Source organism: Physeter macrocephalus, unplaced genomic scaffold, assembly GCF_002837175.3.
Source record: "Physeter macrocephalus isolate SW-GA unplaced genomic scaffold, ASM283717v5 random_159, whole genome shotgun sequence".
In the NCBI taxonomy this organism is placed as follows: domain Eukaryota; kingdom Metazoa; phylum Chordata; class Mammalia; order Artiodactyla; family Physeteridae; genus Physeter; species Physeter macrocephalus.
Genome location: NW_021145452.1, coordinates 51,114 through 77,845, shown reverse-complemented (window position 1 = coordinate 77,845; position 26,732 = coordinate 51,114). Strand labels below are relative to the sequence as shown.

Below are 26,732 nucleotides of genomic sequence, written 5' to 3'. Positions count from 1 at the left end.
CTTTGTTAGTAGATCTGGGCGGTGGGAAGGTCTTACCCCCTACCTTACTCTTCCTGTTCGGCTGAAAGCAAGCCAGGGCTTCAAGAAAATGGTGTTCTATTTGGAGAAAGGAAAGGTTTTGTGTCAGTATTCTTTGCACAAACCTGTAAAATAGGGACTTTAGTGGAGCTGGAAGATGACTTACAGAATTCAGCTGATGGTGGCTGGCGGCCAGCGTGGCATCTGCGTGGAGGATTAGTGAGAATAACTTCCAGAGGCGCTCGCGCATCGTTATTTGGCTTTGTCAGGGACTTGGCCTATATAATTCGAAGTAATAGGCATTCCTGAATATGTTGTCTAAACAGCAGTGGGTTATTTCTTCCAGGGCTTCCTTCATAAGCCACATCTGGATTTTTAAGATCAAAACAGATTTGAACAGAGCAAGGAGGAAGGACAATAAAAAGGGAAAGTACTTTGTTCTTTTCAGTGGCAGTAGAAGGAAAAGATAAGGACATGCCAACGAAGAGGAGTGGCTTTTATGAACGCCACAGAAAACAGCATCACTCTCATGCCAGTTGAGGAAGGGTAAGGCTTGCAGCCCCTCAGTCTGGGTGTCTCTTGCTCCGGCAAGCAGGAAAGGATCTGAGGTCTTTCTGTTAGCTGTGAATCTAGGAGTTTGGGTTTTTCTGATCAGGAAGCTACTTCCTACCCTATTCTGAAAGAGGCACTGAAAAGCAAGTCCCGGGACCTCATCCACGAATTGGAAGAAGGGCTGAAGTACCTTCAGAGAGAGTAGTACAGTTTTAGACATAATGCCCTCCTGGATGGGGAAGGATTGGATTTGGGGTCTCGTGAACACCTGCTTTCTCACGTGTTGTACCAGTCAGGCCCAAGCTCGGTTCCCAGGGAAGAGGGGTGTGTCTGTCTGGGGTTGGGCCAGTGGGCTGGTGGTATAGGAAAGCCTTACTGCTTTGGGTGTGATGTCAGCTGGGTTCATGACTACCCTGTGAAAGCGGAATGAGGGGAATCCTTTCTCAAGGCTCTAGAAGGGAGCTTTCTATAGGGGCACCTGATTACCCCCATGTCAACTATGCCAGGCCCTAAGGGGCAGAGAGGGATCCTGAAGCAGAGCATAGAGGCCCCTGGAGGCCACGGTTCATCAGCCCCTGCTGAAGGGCCACGTGTTTGCCTATTATCCCCACAGCTGAGAGGAGAAGTTGGGAGTCCTCCAAGGGTTCGTTTCTTCCCCTCTGGTTTGCAGCTGCTAGTTCTTGCTGTCCAGCAAAAGGAAAACAGGAACTGGTACACACTCCACAGGGAGCTGGGCAAGGTGGCATCTTCCTGGTGCTCTTAAAGTCCTCCAGAAGTATCGAACTAAAAGGAAATAGGTCTTCCTTCAGAAACGAAGAAGAGGTCCAGTTTAATGTTTGCCTAATCTAGAATCTTCTTGTCAGACCTTTGGCCCAGCCCATTACCTTGGCTTCAGGGTAGGGCAGTGTGTACAGACCCGTACACTCTATTCACAGACGAAGGTCCACAGCCACCAGATCTTGGCTGGTCAGAGGCAGTGGTTGCTGCAGAGCCACCAGAAGAGCAGGACATGGGGTTGGCATAAGGGGGTGACAGCAGCCCCAGTGCAGGGCAGACAGTCCATTGGAGGCTTACAGTTGTTAACCCAGGGCAGGGCCTTCCCCACAGGCCTTCGCGGGTCTTCCCGGCTCCAGAGCTCTCCCTTTTCCAGCAGAGGCCACCCCAGAGCAGCTAATTTAAGTCTTCCCTGAACATCTTTGAACAGTGAGCTTGTTCACTTGTTTCATTTAGAGCCTGTATTCAGAATTCTCCATTTTATATGTGTGTGAACATCCAAAACCTGTGTTGTTCAGACTTGCACAAGACCCTGGTGTCTGTTTTCATTTAGCACTTCTTCCAGTCTCGGTCAGTCAAGCCTTTTCATTAGTTCTTGGCCTCAGCGGTCACTGCCCTGCAGCCCTGAGGCTGGTGTGCCCTCTGGGAAGACACCCGGGGGCTGCGCAGACTGGCGTGTGTCGTGGCTGCCTTAGCTCTGGGGTCTTCCACAGCCCCCTTGCTGGCTGTATTGCTGTAACCATCAGCTAGGAGTCTAGGCGACGGCAGCTGTTTGGGGAGGCTGAGGTACTGCTTCCCCCGCACCAGCCTGCTCCACCCCCTTCCTTTTTAAGTGCAACTCGTTCCGCACTTATCAGACATCTGTTATGCGCCTCACGCGGTGCCAGGCTTTGAGATTACAGCAGTTTCTCTTGTATGGAGTTCACAGTCTAGACTAGATGTTGTGGGATCCCTTAAAAGAGGACCCTGTATCAGATTGGAAGTCAGGAAAAGCTCCTTAAGGAGGCCACACTTAGGTTGATTCCTGAAAAGTTTAGTGAAGAACACTAGAAAAGGTCATTTTAGGCAGAGGTAAAGCATGGGAGAAGGCACAGGCAGGGAAGAAATATGGTCTGTTACCTGCTTAAGGAACTGCAAACATCTCTATAGAACCAAAAGACTAAATGAGAGGTGGCTTGGATTGGTGACAGAGGTAGGAAAGAAATCAGATTATCAAGGACCAAATACACTATTCCCCATAGTTTTGACTTTATGAAAATGGGGAGCCACTGAGGATTTTCAGCAGAACAGTGCCATGAAATTTGTATTTGAGAAAGAGCAGTCTGAAGAGTATGAGGACAGCAAGGCTGGTGGCTGGGAGACCAACGCTAAGGCCAGTACAGTCACCCGTGTACAAAGTGGTAATAATTACAGGGATGGTGATAATAGTAGTTCACATTTATTAGCTTTTACGGAGTATTTCATTTTATCATGCAACAAACCTTAGGTGCGATTATTTCATGCCTATCTTACAAACAAGGAATGTGAGGCCTAATAAAGTCACCCTGCCAGCTAACAAGGGGCTCTGTGGGTATTTGGACCCAAAGCCGTTCACCAGAGTCCATACTGTTTACTGAGTTCTTAAGCACTAACCAGTCTATGGGTAAGTCCTATTAGCTCAACTTGAAAACATATCTTGGGGCTCCCCTGGTGGCACAGTGGTTAAGAATCCACCTGCCAATGCAGGGGATACGGGTTCAAGCCCTGGTCTGGGAAGATCCCACGTGCCGCGGAGCAACTAAGCCCATGCGCCACAACTGCTGGGCCTGCGCTCTAGAGCCCGCGAGCCACAACTACTGAGCCCACGTGCCACAACGACTGAAGCCCGCGCACCTAGAATCCGCGCTCTGCAACAAGAGAAGCCACCGCAACGAGAAGCTGGCACCGCAACGAAGAGTAACCCATGCTCGCCACAACTAGAGAAAGCCCGCGCGCAGCAACGAACACCCAGTGCAGCCAAAAACAAATAAATAAGTAAATTTATTTAGAACAACAACAACATATCTCACAACCAGCTACTTCTCACTCCCTCCCCAGCCACTGCCATGGCCCAGCCCCATCACTGTTACCCTGAACTGTTTTTTTTTTTTTTAATTAATTTATTTATTTTTGGCCATGTTGGGTCTTCGTTGCTGTGCGCGGGCTTCCTCTAGATGTGGTGAGCAGGGGCTACTCTTGGTTGTGGTGCAGTGGCTTCTCTCGTTGCGGAGCACGGGCTTCAGTAGTTGTGGCACACGGGCTCTAGAGCGCAGGCTCACTCGTTGCGGCGCACGGGCCTAGTTGTTCCGCGGCATGTGGGATCTTCCCGGGCCAGGGATTGAACCCATGTACCCTGCCTTGGCGGGTGGATTCCTAACCACTGGCGCCACCGGGGAAGCCCTTCCCTGAACTGTTAACAGGTGGCCCCTTACTGGCTTCCCACTATCACCTGTCTGTATTGTCCGTTATCACAGAAGAGCCTAAGTAATCTTTTAAAACTTAAACCATGTCATTCTCCTGTTTACTGTCCCAGTGGTTTCTCATTACAAGGCCCTAAGTGAGCTGGCCTCCACCTGCCTTGAAGTTTGAGTCACACGGGCTTCATTCTGAAGTGGGAACAAGACAAGCTTACTTTCCATCGCTGAGCCTTCACACTGGCTGTTTCCTCTATTTCAGGAGTGCTCCTTTCCCTTGTCTTCCTCTGGCAGGTTCCTTCCCATCCTTCAGCCCTCTGCTCAGACAACCCTCATGACTAATTTTCTATGTAGAACTTATTCTAGGAGGGCTGGGGGAGGTGCGTGATTTTCTATGTGAGGAGGCAGCTTGTTTTTACATCTTCTCAGTTTACACTTCCTCACCTTATATGATATTTTATTCTTAGGACTGGTCATTTCTGATTTCATCTATTATATTTGAATTTTTCATAACTCTGAAGATAGCTTCAGAATCTCAAAGCACTGTACTGACCCTTATAATTCCTTCACTTTGACAATGAAGCGGAAGTTAAAAGAAATGAAGTGGTCAGTCACTGCGTAGTAGGACTGGATCTGGACCAATTTGCAGTGCTTTCCTATGGACACAGCTGTGTAGCTGTCGTTAAGCAGTTTAAGTAGAGGACAAGTTATGTGTGAACTTCAAGCTCAGGTTTACTGTTTTTTTATTTATATAGAGTACTGTTCAAAAATAATCTTTTTAAAGCAGTTTATATCTATTTTACCACTTTTTTCTTAAAACAGTCCAGGTAGGCAAGAGGTAAAATTACTTCCATTTTATAGATGAAAGGGATACAGAGAGGTAAGTGACTGACTGAAAGGGCAGCTCTGAGTTCCAGTTGTCACACTTTGTTAAATCGCTCTCTAGTTAATGAAATAACAGTATTTTAAACTTTTAAATTATTCGGACTTCCCTGGTGGTGCAGTGGTTAAGACTCCACGCTGCCAATGCTGGGGGCCCAGGTTCGATTCCTGGTCAGGGAACTGGATCCTACATGCATGCCGCAACTAAGACCTGGCGCAACCAAGTAAAAAAAAAAACTTGATACACTAAGGACCTATGATGAAATTAGAACAGTTAAGAGAAAAAACATCCAATGAGTCAGGGTTTGTTTAGGGGGCTGTCATAAAGAGATACCGTGTTTATTGGGACTCTTGTCTAAAAAGGACAAAATCAAGAAGGAACGCAGCAGAATTACAAAATTATGAAAGTCATCGTTAAAGGCAATCCTGGACCAAGGAAGCACCCTATAAGAATTTGAGCAAAGGGGGTTCCCTGTCGGCCTAGTGGTTAGGGTTCTGGGGCTTTTACTGGGTTCACTCCCTCATCGGGGAACTGAGATCCCTCGAGCGGAGAGGCACAGCCAGCAGCAACAACAAAAACGCATTGGAGCGTGATGCTTTGTATAGCATGTGGTGAACTTATAGAGCTTAGTGTTCGAAGGTGGTAGTAGAAATGCAAGCGTTTTGAAAATCGGCTTAGTTTTTTGAATGTCAGATACATATGCATAGCTGTTAGTAAAGCTGGAATATAATATATGAAAGGAATTTAGGGAAGCCAAATGACATTCCATAATGATGGAATTCTGGAGCAGATGAAGTATCATAGTATCTGTATCCCTAAGATCAAGGCAAAAGTTTTAAACATCCAGTAATTCAGTGTAAACCAATCCCCATTCTTTTTATATCCTGAAAGCAGAATTGTTTACCTTAGTGAACGATTACACCTGGGACAGTGTAGTTGCCGTAGTCTGCTCCCTCCACTTTACTTGGGGTTGATCTTGCCTTACAGAAAGGAACCATTAAAGTTTCTTTTGCCTCTCCCAAGATTTAAAAAATAATCAAGCATTATATACAGATACAGGAAGGCCTACACCAAGTAACAAATGAAAAATATAACTCAAAATGGTGTATGCACACGGACAGTGAGTGCATAGTATACTCTATACAAAATGATGCTAGAGAGTTTACAAAAGTTGGTGATGTAAAAAATTTAATCAGACCTTTAGAGAGCCCTAGGAAATGTCATTTCTAACAAGGGCTACAGATGATTCTAGGTTTCGATTAAAATGTGGTTTGGGGAAGGACTTCCGGCTTTCCTTATGTGTCAGATTACATATCCAATAAAATCCAATTACAAATCATGTAACCGAACAAAAATAATTTCTTTATACAAAGTAGTAATAGCTGACAAAGTATTAATGGATAACACAAGATGGTTTTTAAAGTGACATCCTATATATAGTTGTGTTCATAAGGTATACTAATCATAACTATGAAGCAGTGAGAAAAATTAACAGCAAATTCCAGTGCAAAAGAAGATGTTCTTTTGAATTCCATGTTTCATTAAGAATCAAAACCCACCAATCTTTCAGTCCTTTTCTATTTTTTTATTCTTTGCCCCACCACTGGCCACATGGCATGGCATGCGGGATCTTAGTTCCCCGACCAGGGATTGAACCCGTGCTCCCTGCTTTGGAAGTGCAGAGTCTTAACCACTGGACCGCCAGGGAAGTCCCTTTCAGTCCTTGTATGTTATTCTGTGTCCGCAATTTCTATATCTAATTGGGTTCCTGGATTTTATTTCATTTTCTGTGTGACATTCTCCATTGAAATGTATCATTGGCTGCTGCTTCGGGGGTTGAATGTCCTACTCAATGTCTGTTACTAGTCCCCACCCAGTGGGCAGAAACCTCTCACGCTGTGCTCGCAAACAGATTCCGGCTTGCCTCTGTCCCTGCCATCCTTTTTAAGCAGAAGACCTGTGGGGTTCCTGCTTGTGCTCCACTCATGTGGGCCATGCCCTCTCATCCTGACTTTGAGACTTGCCTTGTGTCTGAACCTATAGCATCGCCCTGAGCAACTGGTGGTTTGTGGCCCATCTGACAGACCTGCTGGATCACTGCAAACTCCTCCAGTCGCACAACCTCTAGTAAGTATGCCATGGCCATGCCAACCCTCTTCTTGCCACCATCCAGGCTCTTGAGGGTGGGTTGAACCGAGTGCCTAGAAGGGAGGTTGGGCTGCCGAAGGGGTCCCTGAATAGAGCAGGCCCAGAGTCTTGGTCCCGTGTTATGTTTTATTCCAGCTTTGGATCCAACATGAGAGAGTTCCTCTTGCTGGAATATGCCTCGGGACTCTTTGCTCATCACAGGTAGGACGGCCCCAAGGGTGTGGGGTGGCAGTGGGGTGCTCTTCAGGCAGCTGCTGCCAGTGGAGCTTGGACTGTGTTCTCTCCCGTCTGGTTTCCTGAAGGCTACGAGGTCCGGGGGAGGAGCCGCCTCGGGTGCTAATCCCCAAGCCCCAGGCCCTCACGTGTGTCCTCCTCGGACCTGTGCAGCCTGTGGCAGCTGGGGGTGGATTACTTTGACTCCTGCCCCGAGCTGGGCCGGGTCTCCCTGGAGCTGCACGTGGAGCGGATCCCTCTGAGCACAGAGCAGAAGGCCCTCAAGGTGCTGCGGGTTTGCGAGCAGCGGCAGATGACTGAGCAAGGTGAGCTGCCCGGCCTCCCAGCACACCCTCTGTGCTCATGCTGCGTGAGCCAGCCTGGAGAGCGTCTGGGCGCTGGGTGCCAGGACGTAAACCAGAACACAGGGAAATCACTGGGAGGGACAAAGAGCCAGGGAGCCGTTGGCACCTAGAAGCAGTCGAGCCTGTTGCCTGGTTATGAAGGTCCTGACCCACTCTCTCACGCCTTCGCCAGAGGTCAGGCTGGGGCAGGGGCGAGGTGACTCGTCCCAGGTGGGTTGCTGTTGCTGGCTAAGGCTGGCTGGGTGGGGAAGCAGGACCGGAGGTGGCTCGGGGAGAGCACAGGGAGGGAACGATGCTGATGGGGGCCCCTTCTCCCCTCCCTCACTGTCGAATGATAAAAACCTAAGTCGTTGTTCTTCCCAGAGGTATTGCATGTTTATGACCGTCTCTGAAAGCATATAGCATTCAAGACCCAAAGGATGGTAGGATTTTCAGCGTGTGGACAGATAACGGAGGCACTAGTCTGTGGGGAGCAAAACAAAAATGTTTACCACCCCTGAAATGAAACCCACTCACAAAGCCAGTCCTGCCAGGAGACAATTTATAAACCTCAAAGTTCCTAGTTCTGCGGGCCAAACTGTATTTGCGGCCCACAGAGAAGCCGTGTAAAGCTCAGGGGGTGGGAATGGGAAGCTGCTCCTATCCCAGCAGGGTTCAGGAATGGAGTGATCTGTAGGGTGAAAGTTTCGTCTTTACTGTTTTCCCTGCAAAGTTCGCAGCATTTGTAAGATCTTGGCCATGAAAGCTGTCCGCAACAATCGCCTGGGCTCCGCCCTCTCTTGGAGCATTCGAGCCAAAGATGCCGCCTTTGCCACGCTGGTCTCAGACAGGTGGGCTCAATCTGTGTGGGCTTCCTGGGTGCTGCCTGGGCAGTTGGGAGGCTGAGGAGGTGGGCCTGGGACTGCTGCTCTGATCTCTGGGCCGGGCCTTGTAGGTTCCTCAGGGATTACTGTGAGCGAGGCTGCTTTTCTGATTTGGATCTCATTGACAACCTGGGGCCGGCCATGGTGCTCAGTGACCGACTGACGTTCCTGGGTGAGTCTCTCTGGGCTCTGCCCCCTGGACCTTCAGCACAGGTGGACGGTTTCGGAGATTGGAGGGACTGTTCTAGGCTTCTCCAGTCTCAAACACATAGAACCCTGTGTACCAGTCTCTGCAAAGGATATTTTTTGGTAACGTTTTATTTTCTGGTCACTTCAAGCTTAGAAGTTGTGAAAGCAGTGTAAAGAATAAGGAACTCCCACACACACTTTATCCAGATTCACCAGTTATTTATACTTTGCCTCATTTGTTTTATTCTCTCAATCAGGTTTTTGGGGAATAGTCAGAAAATAAGTTGGAGATTTATATGGAGACTTTCTCCATAAATACCTGAGCCAGTATTTGTCAAGAATAAGAACACTCTCTTATCACCAGAGTTACGAAGATCAGGAGGTTCAACGTTGATATAATGCTCTCATCTGATCCACATTCTGATTCCATCAGTTGTCCCAGGAATGTCCTTTATTTTGTCTAGGTTCATGAATTTAGTTTTCATGTCTCATGAGTGCCTCTGCCTTTCGTGGTGCTTCCTTGATCTTGACGTTTTTGAAGAGTCAGTTCAGCTCTCTGTAGGATGTTCTCACTTGGGGTTTACCCGTGAGCAGCCTCAGATGATATATTTGGGCAGGAGTTCCGCTGAGGTGGTGTGTCCTCCTCAGTGTTGTCCCCTTACTGGTGTTCACCTTGGTCACTTGCTTAAAGATTTTCCCTTTAGCAATTTGTGGAGGGGTACTTTGGGATTATTTAAATGTCTTGTTTCTCATCAAACTTTGACCCACTAGTTTCAGTAACTACTGGTGACTTTCTGACTGCCAGTCCTTGTGTTTCATAGTTGGCATTCCACTGTATGGCAGCTTCCTCTTCGTCCCCATTTGTTCTTTCATTTACATCAGTAATGGCCTTATGGGTTATTTTATTCAATCTGTTATAATTCATGACTCTTGTTTATATTGATGCTTATATTCTCCCAGGTTTGGCTCTCTGGAACCCCTTTTACGTGTGTATTTTGAATCCTTTTGGTCTTGTTGGCCCGTGCTTTTGGTCTTGGAGGCCACTCTGGAAGAATTTCCTTGCTCTGTGGAAAGGCTGGTCTGGGGTCTCTTTTGTTTAGGGTCAGAGGTGACTTAGTGTGCTCTGTTCTCAACAGGAAAGTACCGTGAGTTCCACCGGTTATATGGGGAGAAGCGTTTTGTTGATGCTGCTTCTCTTCTCCTGTCATTGATGACGTCCCAGATTGCCCCCCGGTCCTTCTGGATGACACTACTAACAGATGCGTTGCCCCTTTTGGAACAGAAACAGGTACAGGTCGAGTCCACAGTGATTTTCTTCTGTGCGCGTGTGCGTGCATGCGTGTGTAATTCCCCTATAGCGCCCACTCTGGAAATCCATATCTACACAAGAAAAACTACTTAATTTGAAATGTGGCATCTGTCTACTGACGGTGCTCAGCCCAGGACCCTGACAAGAGCTGGGAGTGAGAATGGGGGGCTGCTCTACCCTCCCAGGGTTGCATACAGAAAGCACACTTCTCCAAGTGAGACACAAGAAAGGCTGTCTCTGGGCTTCCCTGGTGGCGCAGTGGTTGAGGGTCCGCCTGCCGATGCGGGGGACGCGGGTTCGTGCCCCGGTCCGGGAGGATCCCACCTGCCGCGGAGCGGCTGGGCCCGTGGTGGGCCACGGCCGCTGAGCCTGCGGGTCCGGAGCCTGTGCTCCGCAACGGGAGAGGCCACGACAGTGAGAGGCCCGCGTACCGCAAAAAAAAAAAAAAAAAGGCTGTCTCAGCTTGAGCCCATGCCCAAACCACTGCAGGCTTTGGCTGGCGAGCAGCTAAGCAAAGCAGCGTCTCTCTCCTAGGTGATCTTTTCAGCAGAGCAAACATACGAGCTGATGAGATGTCTGGAGGACTTGACCTCAGGAAGACCAGTGCGTGGAGAGCCTGATGCCCAGCAACTCCAGGTCAGCTGAGCTTTTCCAGTTTGTTGGTACCACAGTGGAGATGAGAAAAGGCTCCTTGTAGCTCAGGTGTACCCCCAGCCTGAGATGTTGGCCCCTTACAAACTCACATGCCTCTTAAGGTACCTCTTAACCTGTAACTGTGACACACCAACTTATTTTAGGAGAAAATGGGGTGATTCTAGTGTTCTCGTCTCAGTTTTTTCTTTCCTGTCGTCAGTCAGAGGGGTCCTTTGCATGCAGCTCCATCTCAATATTAAGAACTTGCTGGAAGGTACTACTGAATGTTATATGCCTTTTATCTACCTTTGGATTAGAGAGTCTTGGGAACTATAAAGAAGGTATCCTGCTGTGCCTCATGCAGGCTCTTTGCTTTTAGGATGATGACGTAGAGACCACCAAGGTGGAAATGCTGAGACTTGCTCTTGCACGAAATCTTGCTCGGTCAATTATAAAAGAAGGCTCACTGGAAGGTTCCTGAGGCCGGCTCCAACATGTTATCTTTGTAAGGCAATGTGTATACATTTTTAAAAGAATAAATGTTTTCTTTTGCAAATATAAGGCAAGTTCTTATAGAACTTAACAGTTCTTACATCTAGGGAGTTTTTATCTACCACCACTGTAAACCTGAGGTAGCTGTCTTCTTAGAGAAAAAGCCACCCCCAGAAGTTACGGTGAGTGCGGCGCCCTCCTGCTTGTAAGTAGAAGTTTGAACAAGAGCATTCAGTGGTTTACTTGTGCTTCTGAAATTTGGCTTCACCTCACAATCATCTGTTAACTTTCCAGTTATCTTCTTTAAAAAAGAAAACGGTCTAGGAACCTTACCTTTCAGGAACAACCTCAGGTGATGCCAGCATATCCACCTATCTACATTTGGAATTCGTAAGTGGCACCTTCCCCCACATTGGGTCTGTGTTAGAAGGATTCCAAATGGGGCGAAAATGGTTTATTTAACATGCAGCAAAACAAGGGCAGCAGTTGATATATCCAGTACAGTTTTTGTCACAAAGCAGTGACCTCAATAGTAACGAGTAACACTCATAAATAATTTTAAAGTCTAAAGCTTATCATCAAGGTACATTTCCATATAGTAGGCCCACAGACCTTCCCAGGGCTGCAGCAGCCCGTCTCTGGAAAGCTCTTGGGTTTATTCCTTAAGTAGTGAAACTGATTCACTTTTGACTGTCCTAGTGAAGCAGTGAAACCTGCTTGCCAACAGTGGGAGGGAAGGGGAGATGACCTCTATATTGATAGAGTAAGGAAGCCTGGCAGGGAGCAGGGGAGGGGTCAGGGAACGTGGTTTGTGCCACCTTTCCCCAGCGATGGCTCTGAGCCTATCATCCATCTGAGCTCAGGTGAGCTGTATGCTCTTTCCCCAGCTGGTGGGTCTCGCTCTCCTGTTGCCCTGTGAGGCCTAGAGTCCCTGGCCCAGTCGCATCTAGTGGGTGGAGCAGCTTGGGCTGAGCACTGTTGAAGCAATAGGGTCTGGTGACTCGATTCAAGCAAGGCCCCTAATCTCACCACCTCCAGACCCAACATCTTGCTGACAGTGCCCCTGGGTGGCTGGGGACAGGGTTTCTGGGCAGCAGGTATGGACATAAAACTAGTGCAACGTGCCTGACCCTGAGGCCTCCTGTTCCCAATCACGTGCCACACCACAGGCCATCTGGTGTCTGGTGGGAGGCAGGGGAGGCCGAAGCAGGAGGACACAGGGCGCTGGGAGTCGACCTCCCCTTCAGAGGCGTGAAGGGCAGGACAGCAGTTTTATTTCATGCGGAGCAAGAGGTAGTGAGTGAGTAGGATGGCCTGCTCCCGTAGCAGGAGGCACGCTTTTCCCAGAAAGTGCCGAGGACCTGCTTCCGGAGGAGAAACACTGGTTCTCTTCCGTCTTCTTTCCTTCCTATCTGCAGTTTAGGCTGCCATGAGGCCAAGTTCTTCTAAGAGCTTGAGTTGAGTTCCTCATCCTACTGCGACGTCCATAGGACACAGCCCGCCACCACCAGGGACAAGCACACAACTCATCATCCAGTGGCCACTCCAGGATGACGCTGCCCATGGAGGGCAGGGTTGGAGATCTGGCAGCATACCAACTCCTTACCCTGGGCCCAGGGCCGTTCAGGACCATTGGGCTTTGCCCACCTCCCTGGAGACGGGAGCAGGAGCCTGCCAAGGGGAAGCACGGAGCAGCGGTGGGGAGCTGAGACCTCTGGGGGTGTGAGGACGTGGTCCTTGAGGGAGGGCCCTGAGTCTGTCTTTGGAGACCTCCGCCTCTGTGGCATCAGAGGATGCCAGCACAAGGGGGAAAAACCTACTCCAGCCCTGGGTCCATGTTCCCAGGGCAGGGGTGCAGAGTCTGGGGCCACTCCCCACCCCTGACGCACGTGGCCACTTCAAGTCACACAGGTAGATAAAAACAGGTCCTTTTAGGGGGCCAGAGGAGGAGAGATCATCGCAGCAGCAGCTCGGCTCCTGGCAGCAATCAATGCCCAGGCCCCCTGTTCCACATCAAAGCTCTTAAGCACTGCAGTCAGGACGTGAAGAAGGACTGGACCTGGAGAGCCTCCCGTCTCAGGGCAGCCTGCCTGGGCTCCAAAGTGCAGATGACAGTGTCCTCTGGGGTCACAGGCTCCCCCACTGCTCCACAGGGGGGAACTGGTCCACCTCCCCCACCTCCGTGCTCAGCTGCTCCCCCAAGGCGAAGGTCAGCCTGTACCGAAGCCTCGCCTTCTCCTGCGGCAGAGGAGCAGCGTGTGAGACGCTCTCTTCTGTGATACCCTTGGGGCCCTCTCTGTGCTGAGGGACAGGCCCTGCTCCTACCACCTCTTCCTCACTCAGCCACTGAACCAGGGTAGAGAAGGGACGCAGGTTAATGGCTGTGGGATCACGACACTCCAGGTTGGGAGGTGACATTCCCGAGCCCTAACCTGGGGCAGCCAGGGCTTTAGGCTGGGATCCCCAGTTCTAGCTCACCTTCAGTGGATTGGCCAGCAGCATGACCTGGGTGATGGCTGCAGGTGGCTGGATGGGGCTAAACGGAGAGAGTTCTGTCCCAGAGGGTGGCTGCAACTTCACTTTCATTGACTAAAGAGAAAGAGAAGCTCCTTTGAACAGTCTGCAGGTGCCCCTGAGACGGAACTGGGATTGGACGCGGTGGGTGCAAGATACAGGTGAATTCTGCCTCTAGAGGCTCCAGGAAGCCGGGGGTACCTTGGGCACTGCAGCCTGCAGCACGATGCTCTTGATAGGCAAGGGAGCCGTATTCAGCATGGACACTACCACCACCAGCACGTCGGGCCGTCCTGGAGGGCACTCCTTGGCAAAATGGAAGAGGATGCGGAAGCCGTTTTTATCGTAGGCTGTCACAGGAAGGGCGCTGCCTGTAAGAAGGGGGCACGTGAGTGAGTGTGGAAGCAGAGGAAGGCTGAAGACAGCCAGCAGAGCACCGCAGCCAAGCGGGAGGGCGTGGCGACCCTGTGACAGAGGCTCCCAGGAGTCTGGGGAAGAACTTCTGCAGGACCTCCCGAGAGTGCACGGTGGGAACAAGCACAGGCTGAGACAGCGGTTAGGTGGGCCACGTGCAGCTCTAAGGGACCCCGGCCTGGAGAGCCTGTACCCTCCCACCCCTCTCATGTCCCCCACAACGCTGCAAGTTGTGAGCCCCACCTCCCCTCTCAACCCCAAGCCTCCAACACCTACTAGGCTTGATAGACTCCAGGGGGACATGGACACTGGTCAGGGAGAGCTCGGGCCCCTGCACGGGGCTGCCCTGGGACTGGAAAGCAGGTGGCTGGAAGAGAGGGCTGCCGGGCCCCGTGGAGAAGGGGAGGAGAGGTCTAGCTGAGGTGCTGGCGGGGAGCAGAGGAGAGGTGGCAGCGCCAGCAAAGAAGCCGGAGGAGACGGGTTTCACCAGGCCTGAGGTCCTGGGAGGCAGGAAGGAGGACAGGGCACGTCAGAGACCAGGCAGAGCTGCTGGGCTGCCCCTCGCTAAGGCCTCCAGGCTAGAGCCCGTTCTTCCCCTCCGTAGCTTCCAGATTCCAGACTAAGAGGGAACACGCATGACCCCTCTGGAGCTGCCTCCGGCTCTGCCACGCCCGGGCCTGCCCTCCCCACCAGCCCCTCTCTCCCACTCATTACGCTTTGGCCTCTTCTAGAAGCTGATCGAGGGCATCCAGCTGGTGCAGGGTGCTGTCGCCCAAAGCTGAACCATGGTGCCCGGGGGCCGCGGGCTCAGCCTTGGGGGCCGAAGCTGGGGCCGGGCCGGTGGAAAACGAGAAGGAGCCGGCCGGGGGAGCCGGAACGCTGGCTGGGACCAGGGGGGCCTGGGAGTTGCCTGCAGGGGCTGCTGAGGGCTGCAGGAGAGGCCCATCTGAGAGGCTACAGGCATCAGTTCCGGGTTTGGGGCTGAAAAAGTCCAGGTTCGACCGTTCGTCCTGTGGGGAATGGAAAGCGTGAGTGAGCGGAGGACGCGAAGGGCCCTGCAAGCGGCGGGGGATCGGGGCTCTCCACCCCCCACCCCTTTACTGGGGGCCCTACTGCAGCCCTTCTGGACGAGCCGCCTGTCCTCCAAGGACAGGGCAGGGAAAGTGCCGTACCCGGCGTGGTGCCCTAAGGGGTCAAGACAGCAGACAGCTGCAGCTGAGGACTAGTTGGGGAGGGGGAGGACAGTAGGAAGTGAAGGCTGTTGAGCCCTGCAGTCCTGTCACCTGTGCCCCTACCTGGAACAGGGGCCACTGGCTGTTTCCGGCTGACTCTCTGGGAGGAGCACAGGGGGCTGGGTCGGTGAGACCTGAGAACACAGAAGACGGCTGCGGTGGGAAGAGGCTCTGGGCTTGGGCAGCCCCAGCCCCACCTCACCCGAGGCAGGGTCACGTGACCAGCGGGACGTCCGTGGGCGACAGGGTGGAGAGGTGTCCCCCAGGCAGCCTCCAGAGGGGAGCGGATCCTCTTCAGTCCTTACGTTGAGGGGGCACCACCCGGGGAGAGGGGTGCAGAGCAGGGCACTGGGTCCGCTCTGTTCCCCGAGGGACACTGCACTTGGCTCTCCGCCTACAGCCGAAGCCTCCTTCCCCACCCTCGCTAAGCACATGGGCCCCTCAGACCTCCTCCCGCTCCCACGTGCCTAGCTTCCCTACCGGCCCCACCGGAAGCCCTTTCCAGCCCCCGGACGCACCCAAGCAGAGCAGCTCCTCGTCCAGCAGGCTGAGGGTGTGGCTTGTGCTGCTGGGTCCCGGGGGGGCCTCAGCCTGGCTGGACGAGTGGCTGCGCCCAGGTCCCAAGGCCTGGGGGGGCGGAGGGAGGATAGGGATGCCCGAGGGGCGGGGCGCGGGGGCCAGCACTGGAGACAAGCTGCTCGGCGCGTCCAACTCGGCAAGGTCAATGAGAGTGCCTTGGTTACTGGAGCGGTGGTTGCCTGGATGGACGAACGGAAGGGGGCAGGAATAATTAGGGGCCACTCTAGTGGCTGCACAGAGGGAGGGGGAACCCTGACACAGCCTCTGGCCTAACCCCAGAGCACCCGTGCCAGGGGAAGGCTGAGAAGCCAGCGGAGCAGGCAGGCAGGGGAGACCCTGTGCAGACCTCCCACGGTGACCGCTTAGAGTGGCTCAGAACGCCCCCGGGGCCCGTGGGATGACACACTGGTCAACCTGCACCGCGGCCTGGTGGTGGGGACCGGGGCTGGTCCAGAGGGGTCGGGAGTGGGGAACCACAACACTTTACCTTCAGAGTCAGGAATGGCTGAGGTGACCACCTCACCATTGATGACCTGCCCTTCAACGACTGTTTTATAAGAGTTGATGACCCGGGAGAGGTTGTCACTGGCCTGCAGGATGTCCCCTAGAACGGAGAGAGACCTCTCACTCCTGGCCATGACGGCACCCCACCACACACACATCCCAATTCCCAGCTCATCTTTGTCAACCGCTCTTCACTCACCTAAACTGCTGTCATTGTCCTCTGTCTCGCTGGCTAGTTTGAATAACGTCCGCCTCTTGCTCTCACACCGATCAAACAGCTCCTAGAAGAGACCCAGGCAGAAGAACTGGAGCTGGCAGCGTTCTTGGGGATCATCTACCTCAGCGTCCACGCCCAGTCGCGGGCTCCCCTGGTACCACGGTCAGTTGCCGGCAGAGCTGGGCTCGGAGCGCACACCTTGCCACCAGCCTCCGCCACTCTGTGTCACCCGAGACGCCTGCTCGGGCGGAGAAGTCGCCATATGTCCCTTCCTGCCTCCCAGGCTGGCACATGCCTCAGAGTTCAGAGTATCTGTGTGACCGAGGACCGGGGTGAGCAGCAGGGGCCCAGGGCCGGCCTCTCTGCCCGGATGTCCCCGAGGCGGAAAGCGAGGCGGAGCAGGGGCGGGCCCCGAAGCGGGTCTGCAGAGCCACGTAGATGTAGGGGTACGCGGAGCGCGCGCACCCTGCGCAAGTCAGCCACGGCTCGTGTGCAAAGTGGGGGCGCCACTCCCCTCTACCTGGCCGCTGTGCCGGTTACGAGGTGAGCGAACACCAGATGTGTAGCGGCGCCTTAGGGCTGGGACTCGGCGAAGGCTGCCTCCCTTTCCCGGAGCCTGGACCTCCCAGAGCGCGGCCTACCTTCATGAGCTCTTTATCTGCCTCTGAAGAATCCTCTTTGCTGTAATGAAGCAGCATCTCACTGAGCAGCTTTACGTTGTTATTAACCTCCTCTAAAGTGTGCAGACGCTTGGTCACCTTCTGAATCCGCGCCTCGTCCTGCATCAAAGAGGACCGAGGAGAAGGAGCTCAACTGGACCCACCCCCACTGCCCCCCAGAATCCCGACAGGCAAGGATCACACCTTCCCAGAGAACACGAGCGCAGAGGCCAGTCCCACGGAAGCTCGTTTCAATGCATGACTCTTCTCACCCCATCCTCCCCCAGAAGCTCCCATGCCCTCCTTCCAGGTGAGGGCTGGGGACGGGGCAAACAACAGGCGCGGCACCAGGGGAAGGGACCTCTGCTCTGTGGCCACGGGATCCTCCACCCCAGGGCTCGGGACCCACTCACTTCCTTCACCATGGACTTGATGAGCTTGTTGGCCTCCTGCAGGTCGTCTGGGTTTCTGCTTTTCAACAACTTGGCTAAAAGCTGGAAGAGGAGGGTATCCGAGGTGAAGGGACAGGCAACTCCCCACCTGGGGAGAACACAGGACCGGAGCTCCCCACAGCACTGAGCAAGGCCGCACCTCATCTGAGGACACTGCAGGCTGGAGTGCACTTTACCTTGGACTTCTCCTCATCGTCAAAAACAGGGTTTTTGGGACGAGGTGGCGGAGAGGGGATCAGTGTCCTGTCCATAGGGATCAGCGGGTCAGACCGCACGATGCCTGCAATGGGACGGGGCAGTGTTCGCGCAGGCTGGGCCCCGCCGTCGCCCTTCCTCATGCAGAAAGGGGGCGCTCCCTGGGACCAGGCCTGCGGGCCGCAGCCCCCTCATTCCCTCACAGCCCAGCCCCTCCCGCTGTCTTAGGCAGACACCCCTCATTGTTCCTGGCCTTGGCCAGCCTTCAGGGCTGCTCTGAGGCTGCGGGAAGGCAGGCGCATACCCTGTCTCTTCAGCATGTGGTAGGCATCCTTGATCTTTGATTCTTCCGGCAGGGCCAACGTCCAGCTATAAAGCAGCTCAATAACCTTGGTCTTCACTTTCTCAGACACCCTGTCCCCCAGGTACTAAGAGGCAAAAGGAAATGGGAAAACTCGGTAAGTGCAGTCTGGAGGCAGAGCCGGAGGGAAGGCTCTGTTCACAGCAATGAACTGGGTGCTAGCTGGCTGCAGTCCCCAAGCTTCCTCCAAACCCGCAGGTGTGAGGTGTGGGCGAGACGGCACCGGGAGGGGGAGGGCAGGAGAGGCCTGCACACGGCCGTATCCAGCCGGCGTACAGACTGCGGCCAGGCCGGGGGCTGGGGGCTCCTCGCTGCGTTTCCACACACAGTCTGCCAGAAACAGAACTGCACTTTCTCTCAAAGGAGTTAATGAGAACCTCTCTGCTATGAAGAACTGTTCCCTCTGCCGTAAGTGGGTGCCCAGAGCTTAGGCAACACTAGTGTGCGATGGAAGCCGGGTGATGAGGGAGGCCAGCTACTCGTGTCCACGTGAGACAGGCGAGGAAAAGTGACTGCTGTCACTAGAAGCCCAGGGTCCAACGCTACACAGGCCCTCCCCTGACATGCGCACAGCTGCTGCCACATCACCTGTCACGTTTAGGCTGGGAGCCCTGTCTGGACATCCTGCTACTGTCAGAGCCTAGCTCTCTGAGGACAGGACCCAGGGAATCTCAGATCCATGGAGATGCTGCTCTGTGCAGTGAAAGCCAGTAAGATGGGGCGGGGCACAAAAGAAGTTCCTAGAAACGAGGAAACTGCCACTGACTGACCTTTGGAGAGACGACTTTGATCAACTCATTCAAAAACCGGAACTTTCCCACTTCGTTATGAAATCTCCTCCCACAGTTCTTCATGCAGGCCTCCAGCACCTGGACCACACAAAGGCAAGGCGCTCAGGCCGGGACCTGGCACTCGGCCAGACCCCACACAGAGGGAGCGCTGAATGACTACTCACCCAAGGAAGGGACTAACCAGGAAAAGAGGCGTGCACTGCCCCAGGGGCCAGCGGGGCAACAGGATTACTGACGAGAGTGCCTCAATTGTAAACCTCTCCTGGGGAAGCTCAACAGGGACTAAAGTAAAAAACCCTGAGACCCAGATACCAAGACAGATCGAGTGTCAGTCTTGGAAGGTGCCTGCCTGCAGATTCTGCCCTTGTGTTTTACAGGTGAGGAGACAGAGACCCAGAGAGCACACGCTTCTCCCAGGGTCCAGGGTTCTTTCCATAAGCTGATCAACGTTTTGGGGAGGTGGGAGAGAATTCTGTTAAATTCTGTTTTCTTCATTTTAGATGGCACACTACTTTCCCTCCCCCGGCCCCCATCTATTTTCCTTCCGGGGCCCACGGGACCTGCCTTAAGTTTCCTCCAAGGAGCAGACCACCCCAGTGCTGCCCCCTTCCCTGGCTTCTGTCTTTGTAAAGTGGGGTTTTTCAGCTGCACCACTGCTGGCATTTGGGGCCGGCCACTTGTTGTAGAAGCCTGTCCTGTGCATTACAGGGTGCTCGGCGGCACCCCCGGCCTCTACCCACTAGATGCCAGTAGCACCTCCTGACCTGTGACAACCAGAAGTGTCTCCACACATTGCCCAATGTACCCTGGGGGACAAAACTGCCCCCAGTCGAGAACCACTGTTCTAAGGCCATCGCTCCCCGGAGGACACAGCAGAGCCATGTGCGTGGGCTAAGTGCCTTTTCCATGACCGTGTTCCCCTCTCCCGGTTTTCCAGGAGCTGAACGAAGTCAGGAGAGAACCTGGGCCCCCTGGCTTAGGGGAGAGCCTGGGAGGCGCCCGAGTGCCGCACACGGCTCCACGTCCTGAACCCCCTTCGTCTGAATAAACGCTAGGATCTGCCTGTTGGTGTGATGCCTTCACTAGTAACCAGCATTATTTTTAGCTACAGGATGAATTACACTTGGCCAACTCTTACCTGGCAAGACAGCTCTGTCAGCCTCTCTTCAAGAAGGCTTCTCGGAGCCTCACCCACAGCCCAGGGCCCCTGCCCCTGGTTCCCTCCCTCGGCCACTCTGCTTCTCCCACTAGACCTTGTGCCCAAGCTTCAGCCATCCGTGAAGCTCAGTGCCTGGCACAGGGGCACGCACATTCGTGGAACAGCTGACTGAGCAAGGCCCAGGTGTGTCTAGTTTGTATCGAGGATGTTCAGCTGGCTTAGGGTGTGAGCCCTGACCTCCCGAGAGATCCCAGCGGGCTCATGGGGAAAGGCCTGGCTCATGAAGATCCACCGTCAGTACGAAGAACCTACCGTCAGGGCCTGGACTGCCTCCCATTCCTGCGGAGACTGGATCTTATGGGCCAGCAGTCGGACGGCGATCTGTGGCCTGGGAGACAAGCAGACCACACTTTCAGGACACTGACCCGAGGCCATCTGGCTAGCCCTCCTTGGCCACAGTTTTTTACTTTTCCAGTCAACTACCTCTTACCTGCCCCCTAACAGCTTTGAGACTCACCCTTCAAGCTCTTTGTTGATCTGATCACAAAAGCCAATTATGTATTCCCAGTCCTCCTGGCGGTTGGAAGGATTGGTGGCTTTATCTTGGGACAGAACAAAGAAGAGTATGGTTGTTATAAAGACTAAGGAGAACAGTATGGAAGGTTTTCCTCACACTTTTTAGGCACTGATGTGAAGAAATTTCTTTTCTAGTAGAAAAGACTCAATAGTTCAGTCAGAAAGCAAGTCAAATACAAATACCACTTTCTGTCCAATATTTTGAAAGTCACAAATGAAAGAGAAAACAAATCCTAAGCCTCTCATTTTAAGGCAAGCTAACAACGTTTACTGAACCCCTCTAAGCACCAATCACTGTGCTATCTGTCCCTGGGGTTGCAGAAACAGAATCTGAGCTTGAGTAATCAGCACCCTTAGGTTTGGTTTGTTTCGGTTTTTTTTTTTTTTTTTTTTGGCTGCAGCGCGCAGCATGTGGGATCCTAATTCCCCTGACCACTGGACCACCACGGAGGTCCCAGCACCCTTAAGTTTATTATTATTTGTTTGTTTATTTATTTATTTTTGGCTGCGTTGGGTCTTCGTTGCTGTGCGTGGGCTTTCTCTAGTTGCGGCGAGCTGGAGCTACTCTTCGTTGCGGTGCGCGGGCTTCTCACTGAGATGGCTTCTCTTGTTGCGGAGCAGGGCTCTAGGTGTGCGGGCTTCAGTAGTTGTGGCACGCAAGCTCTAAAGTGCAGGCTCAGTAGATGTGGCGCACGGGCTTAGCTGCTCCGCGGCATGTGGGATCTTCCCGGACCAGGGCTCGAACCCGTGTCCCCTGCGTTGGCAGGCGGATTCTTAATCACTGTGCCACCAGGGAAGTCCCCACCCTTAAGTTTAAATGGTCTTCCATGATCAAGGACAAAGACAAGCGCTGAAGAGTTCTCAGAGTGTCACTGAGCGTTTAAATTCCAGGAGCTAAATGCCAAGTCTCCTAATACCTGGTGTGGGTCCTCTCTTCTCTGTTATCCCCAGAACCTGTGCTTATAGAGGATGGCCCCAGCTGAGGGTGGTTAAACGTGTTACCATCTCTGATTCAGATCTTGGAGTCGGCCTCTTCTAGAAAGCACTCTCAAGCTGTTTGCTAAATTTAGGGCTTCAGGTTCAGAAGACAAAAGGAGGACTGAAGGCGTGTATCCTTTTTTAAGTACCAGGCTCCTCCTGCAGACTTCCACAAGGGCCAAAAGCAGAGTGAGAGCCTGGAAAAAGCCCTTCCCGACAAGGGTGTTGTTAGACGTTCCTAAATTCTGATTTTTCGTGACTGTTTTCTTAACTTCCTTTTCCCCTAACGTTAAAAGTCACTAGCGCCACGACCAAAGCCTAACAGGGACTCCTAGCCACCCCCACCCCTCCAACAGGAGTCACAGGAATCAGCAGGCGCCAGCTGGCAGCAGGGGAACTCCTGCAGCGCCCAGCGTTTCTGCTCTGGTTGCAAGAAAATTCTGATGGTTTAGGATCATATTTGGAAGAAAAAAGAGATGTCAGTTCTCAATTTTGAAAAGAGAATTAGCAGGCCCTTCAAAATGTCATGCTTGAAGGGAAGGAAGATGAATTCTATCAAGAGTGGCTATCTATTGCCACAGTGACCTGCTAGCTGTTACCCTCCAGAAAAGCCCTGAGTCTCTCCCACCAGGTGTCTGAAATTTTCTCAGGTATCGGCATGGCTTTGTTACTAATCCCTATCACTTGAGATGCTTAAAGTTCTCATGACATTAAGAGGCTGTAGGATACAAAAAGATGGTCTGAGGAGCCATACCTACACCTGTCATTATCATCATTTTGGGGACAGTCGCATGCCTCGTGATATAAGAAAAAGAAGCCCACTCACTCCCACTGTTTGCAACTAGAAAAGCATCTTACAGATACAGTGTACAATGTGGACAGCCCCTCCCCACACACGGGCATTCACCAGACAATGTACTCTGCCCAGGGCTGCCGTAACTCCTGTAGCATTTCTGCTCCCAAGAACGCTCCCACTTACTTTTCACTTATGTTCAACATCTCTAGAATCCCACTCCCTTTCCCCTTGATAGATCTTTTTACTGCAAACCCGCAGGGAGCTCTCTGCCTACACGTGAGCACAAAAAGCCCTGGTTTCAGCCATGGTTGGTCCCACTTCTGAGTATATCCTCCGACTCTCCAGCCAGCTCAGACCTCAGTCACCCACGGGAACTGGAAGAACCTCTGGGGATGATTCTGGGCAACTCAATCGCGCCATCTGCCCACTGCCTCCCAGACAGACTCACAACTGTCACCCCCTCAACATTCTCCTTCAGCTGGCACGGAGATGACACCAGAGCCTCCTCTCAGGTCCTGCCTTCTAGAACTGCCCCCCTGGGCTCTACTCTGATTCAAGGTTTCTAATTTTGAGGCTCCGTTGAAAGCCTTATTCTAGTCTGTGTCTTTGCCTCTATGTTTCCTGCTCTCATTTTCAACTTAGTTCCATCTCTAGCCTTGACTGTCGTGGGACCACTGGTCAAGCAGGGATGGAAACAGCAGCATTGGCTACGCCTTCCCAACACGGCTCAGATAGTCCAGTGATGACAAGTTCTATGTAGCAAATGACGTAGAAATAAGCAGAGGCAAGAACACAGATGGAAAGGGAGTCAAGAGTCAGCCTTCAATGCTGTGGTCTTGATTCGAGGGAGACTTAGTCAATCACCAAGTCTCTGTTAAGCAGCCATAGAAAACTAAGTACACAGCGTGGTAGGCCCTGGAGGGACTAGAGGAAAAGTACACGATTCGGATCCTACCCTTGAGGAGGTCATGCTCTTCTGGTGCAACACATGAGAAATAACCAGAGCAAAAAACAAGACAGAGTGTAATTATAAGTGCTACTCTGGTGCAGAAACGAGTCTAAAAACAAACTCATCACTTCTACTTCCTGACTTCCCTGTTTCTATAAATGGTGCCACCATTCAAAAGCTCCTTTTGCCCCACCCCCAGGCACCCAGGTTTGAACACTTCTTGCCTCTCCTCACCCATTTTCATCAGTCAGTCATAATCCCTTCCTTCTTGATTTTTTTTTGGGGGGGTCATGTCGCACAGCTTGTGGGATCTTACAATAGTTCTCCCACCAGGGATCGAACCCGGGCCCTCAGCAGTGAGAGTACCGAGTCCTAACCACTGGACCGCCAGGGAAGTCCCCTCAATGTCTTTTTAAAACTCTCACTTCTCTTCTTATTTCTTCCCCGACCTCCTTACTTCTCACCTGCTTCCAGAACTTCTGCTCCAACCCATCCTTCGTAAAAACACCAACATGAACCTTCACAAAACACTAATTTTACCAGGTACAGTAGGAATGGGGACGTCCTAACTGTAGACACGTAAACTTCTTGGGCTGGAATTCAACCTGGCCCGGAATTTGGTTCTAACTTCCCAGCTTTCTCTCCCACCACACTCCCACAGGAGCCCCCTCCTTGAACCAGCCAAACAGCTGTTACTGTGTACCCCAGATGTGGTCTGCTCCCTCCACATCACTGTCTGGTGTTTTCTTAGCCAATTTTCCCATTCCTTAGGGCCTAGCTCGAGTGCCATCTCCCCAATGGGAGAACTATCTTCCATTCCACTTATTCCCAATTTCCCAAAGAAACTGTCTGCATTCTAGCATTTATGGCTCTTGCTTTTATCTTTTTACTTAAAAATGCTGTATCCGGGCTTCCCTGGTGGCGCAGTGGTTGAGAGTCCGCCTGCTGATGCAGGGGACACGGGTTCGTGCCCCGGTCCGGGAAGATCCCACGTGCCGCGGAGCGGCTGGGCCCGTGAGCTATGGCCGCTGAGCCTGCGCGTCCGGAGCCTGTGCTCTGCAACGGGAGAGGCCACAACAGTGAGAGGCCCGCGTACCGCAAAAAAAAAAAAAAAAAAAATGCTGTATCCACTCCAGCATCACTTTCATCAAACTGAAGGCAAAGATTGTTTGAACTTCTTAATTTTCATCACACCTCACACAGCAGGTAGTCACTAGACGCTGATCAACTGCTGTAACGCAGGACTTTGGAGAAGGCTGAAATCAAGAGGTGGTTTGCGGGGAAGGAGATTCTGGGGTGCATTTAACAGCATGTAGTGGAGCAAAGAGGAACAGGGCTTTCAGATAAGGAGAGCAATGTGTGTTGGTGGGACAAGAACATCCAACTGACCAAAGTAAGGAAGAATATCAGGAAGCCACAAAGAGGCAGCAGTAGAATGACTTAACTAAACAGAAGTGCCCTCCGGGAGCAGAATGCAGAATGGACTGATGGGGGAGGGGAGAGGCCTGAGACAGTGGGCCCAGCAGAGGCTTCTGTAATAATTCCAGCAAACTGGGACTCCCCTGGTGGCCCAGTGGTAAAGAATCTGCCTTACAATGCAGGGGACGCAGTTTAGATCGCTGGTCAGGGAACTAAGATCCCACATGCCGTGGAGCAACCAAGCCCACGTGCCCCAACTACTGAGCTCGCGCTCCTCAACTAGAGCCCGCGTGCCACAACTAAGACCCGACACAGCCAAAAATAAAATAAATAATAAATAAATCTTAAAAAAAAAAATTTCAGCAAACCACGGAGTGACAAGGACATAGACTAAGATGGTGCTGAACTCCAAGCACTGGTTTGTTCAACTGGTACAGTTCACACCATTAAGTCATAAGAACCAGGAAGGTGGACAGAGGGTAAGAATGGAAGGAATCTTACCACTGTCCCAAGTGTCACTCTAAGTAACAGGAAAGGGTCAAAGGCCAGTCTCAGCTCTAGTCTCTACAGATGCCATCCCTCTCCCCCATCACCATCTTCACTCTCCCTCAGAAACAGATCTGCTCTTCCAAACTAATGCTAAACCGAGCCTATTAAACGCAGCTTAGGTCATTTAAATTACTCCAATGTCCCCATTAATATCTATGAATGGAACCAATTCCAGTGTGCTTATATCCAGCTGGGTGGCTCTGGGCAAGTGAATTGATGAGAGGGTGCCCTCTTTTTGTGAAATTGTGACAGTAGTACCTACTTTGCTGGGATACTTGATAAATGAATTAAATGAATGTCTTTGGAGCACGGAGCTCCCTGGAGGACAGGTCCATATATACAGAAGGCTTTGTGACCTGCCTGCAACTGCAGATTTTGCAAATGTAACTTAAGTTCAACCACCTGAACAGGGTTTCTTATTTAGAAAAGTCAGGCAGTTGGAGGAAACAGGCATCACCTCCAAGAGCCTACAGGCTCTAGTAAATAACAGATACTGCACAAGGCAGTATCTAGGCATCTTGCCCGTCTTATCACCCTGTCCAATTTGTCTTCACTTAAACAGGCCTCCAGGGGTCTCCTCTAGTCCATAGTGAAATCAACGTATTAACTCTTCAACCAAATACTACCTGCTAAGGTTAACCCGTACTTCATTAACAGCAGTATGAATTAGCAGTCATAGCAATAGGCCGCTATAACTACACCATCATGCTGTGCCCCTCAGCTTTGCTCTGAGTAGGTTACCAGCGAATGACTCGTGAAGACGTGCGGTGGTGGGGGAGGGGAGCAGCCGCCCCCACCCCCCAACATAGCTTTCACCACGCTTTGGTCACTGCAGGAAGAAGGTAGAGCTCTGTTCTCTCTGTCTCACTTTGGATTACTCTCACTTCAAACATTCAGCCTGCACGAAGCGGTCACTTCTCGAATACATGGTCACAATTCTGAAGCTATGTGTATGCTCAGCGACACCCACTGCTCCCGGAGTTTCAGCCCCAATCCGGAGCTTTTCCCTTCGTCAGAGCGGCGCAGGGGGCCCGGAATCAGCCGCGCGCGGCCCCACTACAGTCTCCCCCAAGCGCCGATGCATGCCAGGCCGAAGCACTTGGCTGTCGCTTTCCCGGAGCCCGCGGGGCCGGGACAGGACCCGAGCTCACGCCGCTGCTCGCGGGAGCGGGAGGAGGCACCGTAGCACAGGGAGCAGGGGCCGGGACGTCCTGCTGGGGAAGGGGCGTGATCGCGGGACGCTAGCGGCGCGGGCGAGGCCAGGCGCGGGGTGCCTCGCGGCGCCACCGCGGGGCCCGGGGACGAGGCAGAGAGGTGCGGGTGGGGCGGTACGGCTCCGCGGCTCGACAGCAAACAGAATCCGCCGCGACTACTCACTCAGCCAGGACTCCAGACTCTCCCCTTCCGCCTCCGCCATATTGCAGCCGCCAGGGCCGCGGCCTCAAACCTCGCGAGAACCTGAAAGAGACAAGCCGGGGCGGGGCCTGCATAGGGGCCTGAGATTACCGAGCGCCGCC

The 26,732-nt window shown here is 52.6% G+C and overlaps 2 protein-coding genes across 8 annotated transcripts in view; one reads left to right on the top strand and one right to left on the bottom strand.

Moving 5' to 3' along the window:
* The window catches only part of NUP85 (nucleoporin 85), a 28,780-nt gene extending 17,840 nt beyond the window's left edge, over positions 1–10,940 (top strand). For both annotated transcript variants that reach the window (XM_007099737.4, XM_028484369.2), the window contains 8 exons: positions 6,703–6,786; positions 6,943–7,008; positions 7,195–7,346; positions 8,098–8,215; positions 8,320–8,420; positions 9,574–9,725; positions 10,281–10,382; positions 10,759–10,940. In XM_007099737.4, coding sequence (XP_007099799.1) covers positions 6,703–6,786; positions 6,943–7,008; positions 7,195–7,346; positions 8,098–8,215; positions 8,320–8,420; positions 9,574–9,725; positions 10,281–10,382; positions 10,759–10,860 — 877 coding nt within the window. In that variant the 3' untranslated portion in view covers positions 10,861–10,940. The remainder of the gene's footprint in view (positions 1–6,702; positions 6,787–6,942; positions 7,009–7,194; positions 7,347–8,097; positions 8,216–8,319; positions 8,421–9,573; positions 9,726–10,280; positions 10,383–10,758) is intronic.
* On the bottom strand, positions 35–26,716 carry GGA3 (golgi associated, gamma adaptin ear containing, ARF binding protein 3). Of its 6 annotated transcripts, XM_028484366.2 has the most exons (18): positions 26,593–26,716; positions 20,466–20,550; positions 20,261–20,336; positions 18,769–18,867; positions 17,942–18,065; positions 17,619–17,722; positions 17,404–17,484; positions 16,973–17,110; positions 16,314–16,395; positions 16,098–16,214; positions 15,550–15,789; positions 15,083–15,165; positions 14,514–14,809; positions 14,076–14,299; positions 13,587–13,756; positions 13,350–13,460; positions 185–296; positions 35–96 (listed from the first exon to the last, which is right to left on the bottom strand). In XM_028484366.2, coding segments are annotated over exons 1-18 (2,184 nt in total). In that variant the 5' UTR covers positions 26,633–26,716; the 3' UTR covers positions 35–94. The 6 variants fall into 6 exon arrangements, with proteins under 6 accessions (XP_028340167.1, XP_028340165.1, XP_028340168.1 ...); XM_028484364.1 differs by having other exon boundaries at positions 66–296; XM_028484367.1 differs by lacking the exons at positions 35–96; positions 185–296 and adding an exon at positions 11,311–13,109.
* Positions 26,717–26,732: the final 16 nt, after the last annotated feature.

Bases quoted from the DNA above. Each gene is read 5' to 3' on its own strand.
- GGA3 (XM_028484364.1), bottom strand. From the start codon at position 26,632: ATGGCGGAGGCGGAAGGGGAGAGTCTGGAGTCCTGGCTGA. The intron at 20,337-20,465 runs GTGAGTCTCAAA...CTTGTCTCCCAG, and splicing joins ATCAACAAAGAGCTTGAAGG to GCCACAGATCGCCGTCCGAC. The intron at 14,300-14,513 runs GTAATGAGTGGG...CCTGCCTCCCAG, and splicing joins CTTCTAGAAGAGGCCAAAGC to GACCTCAGGCCTGGTGAAAC.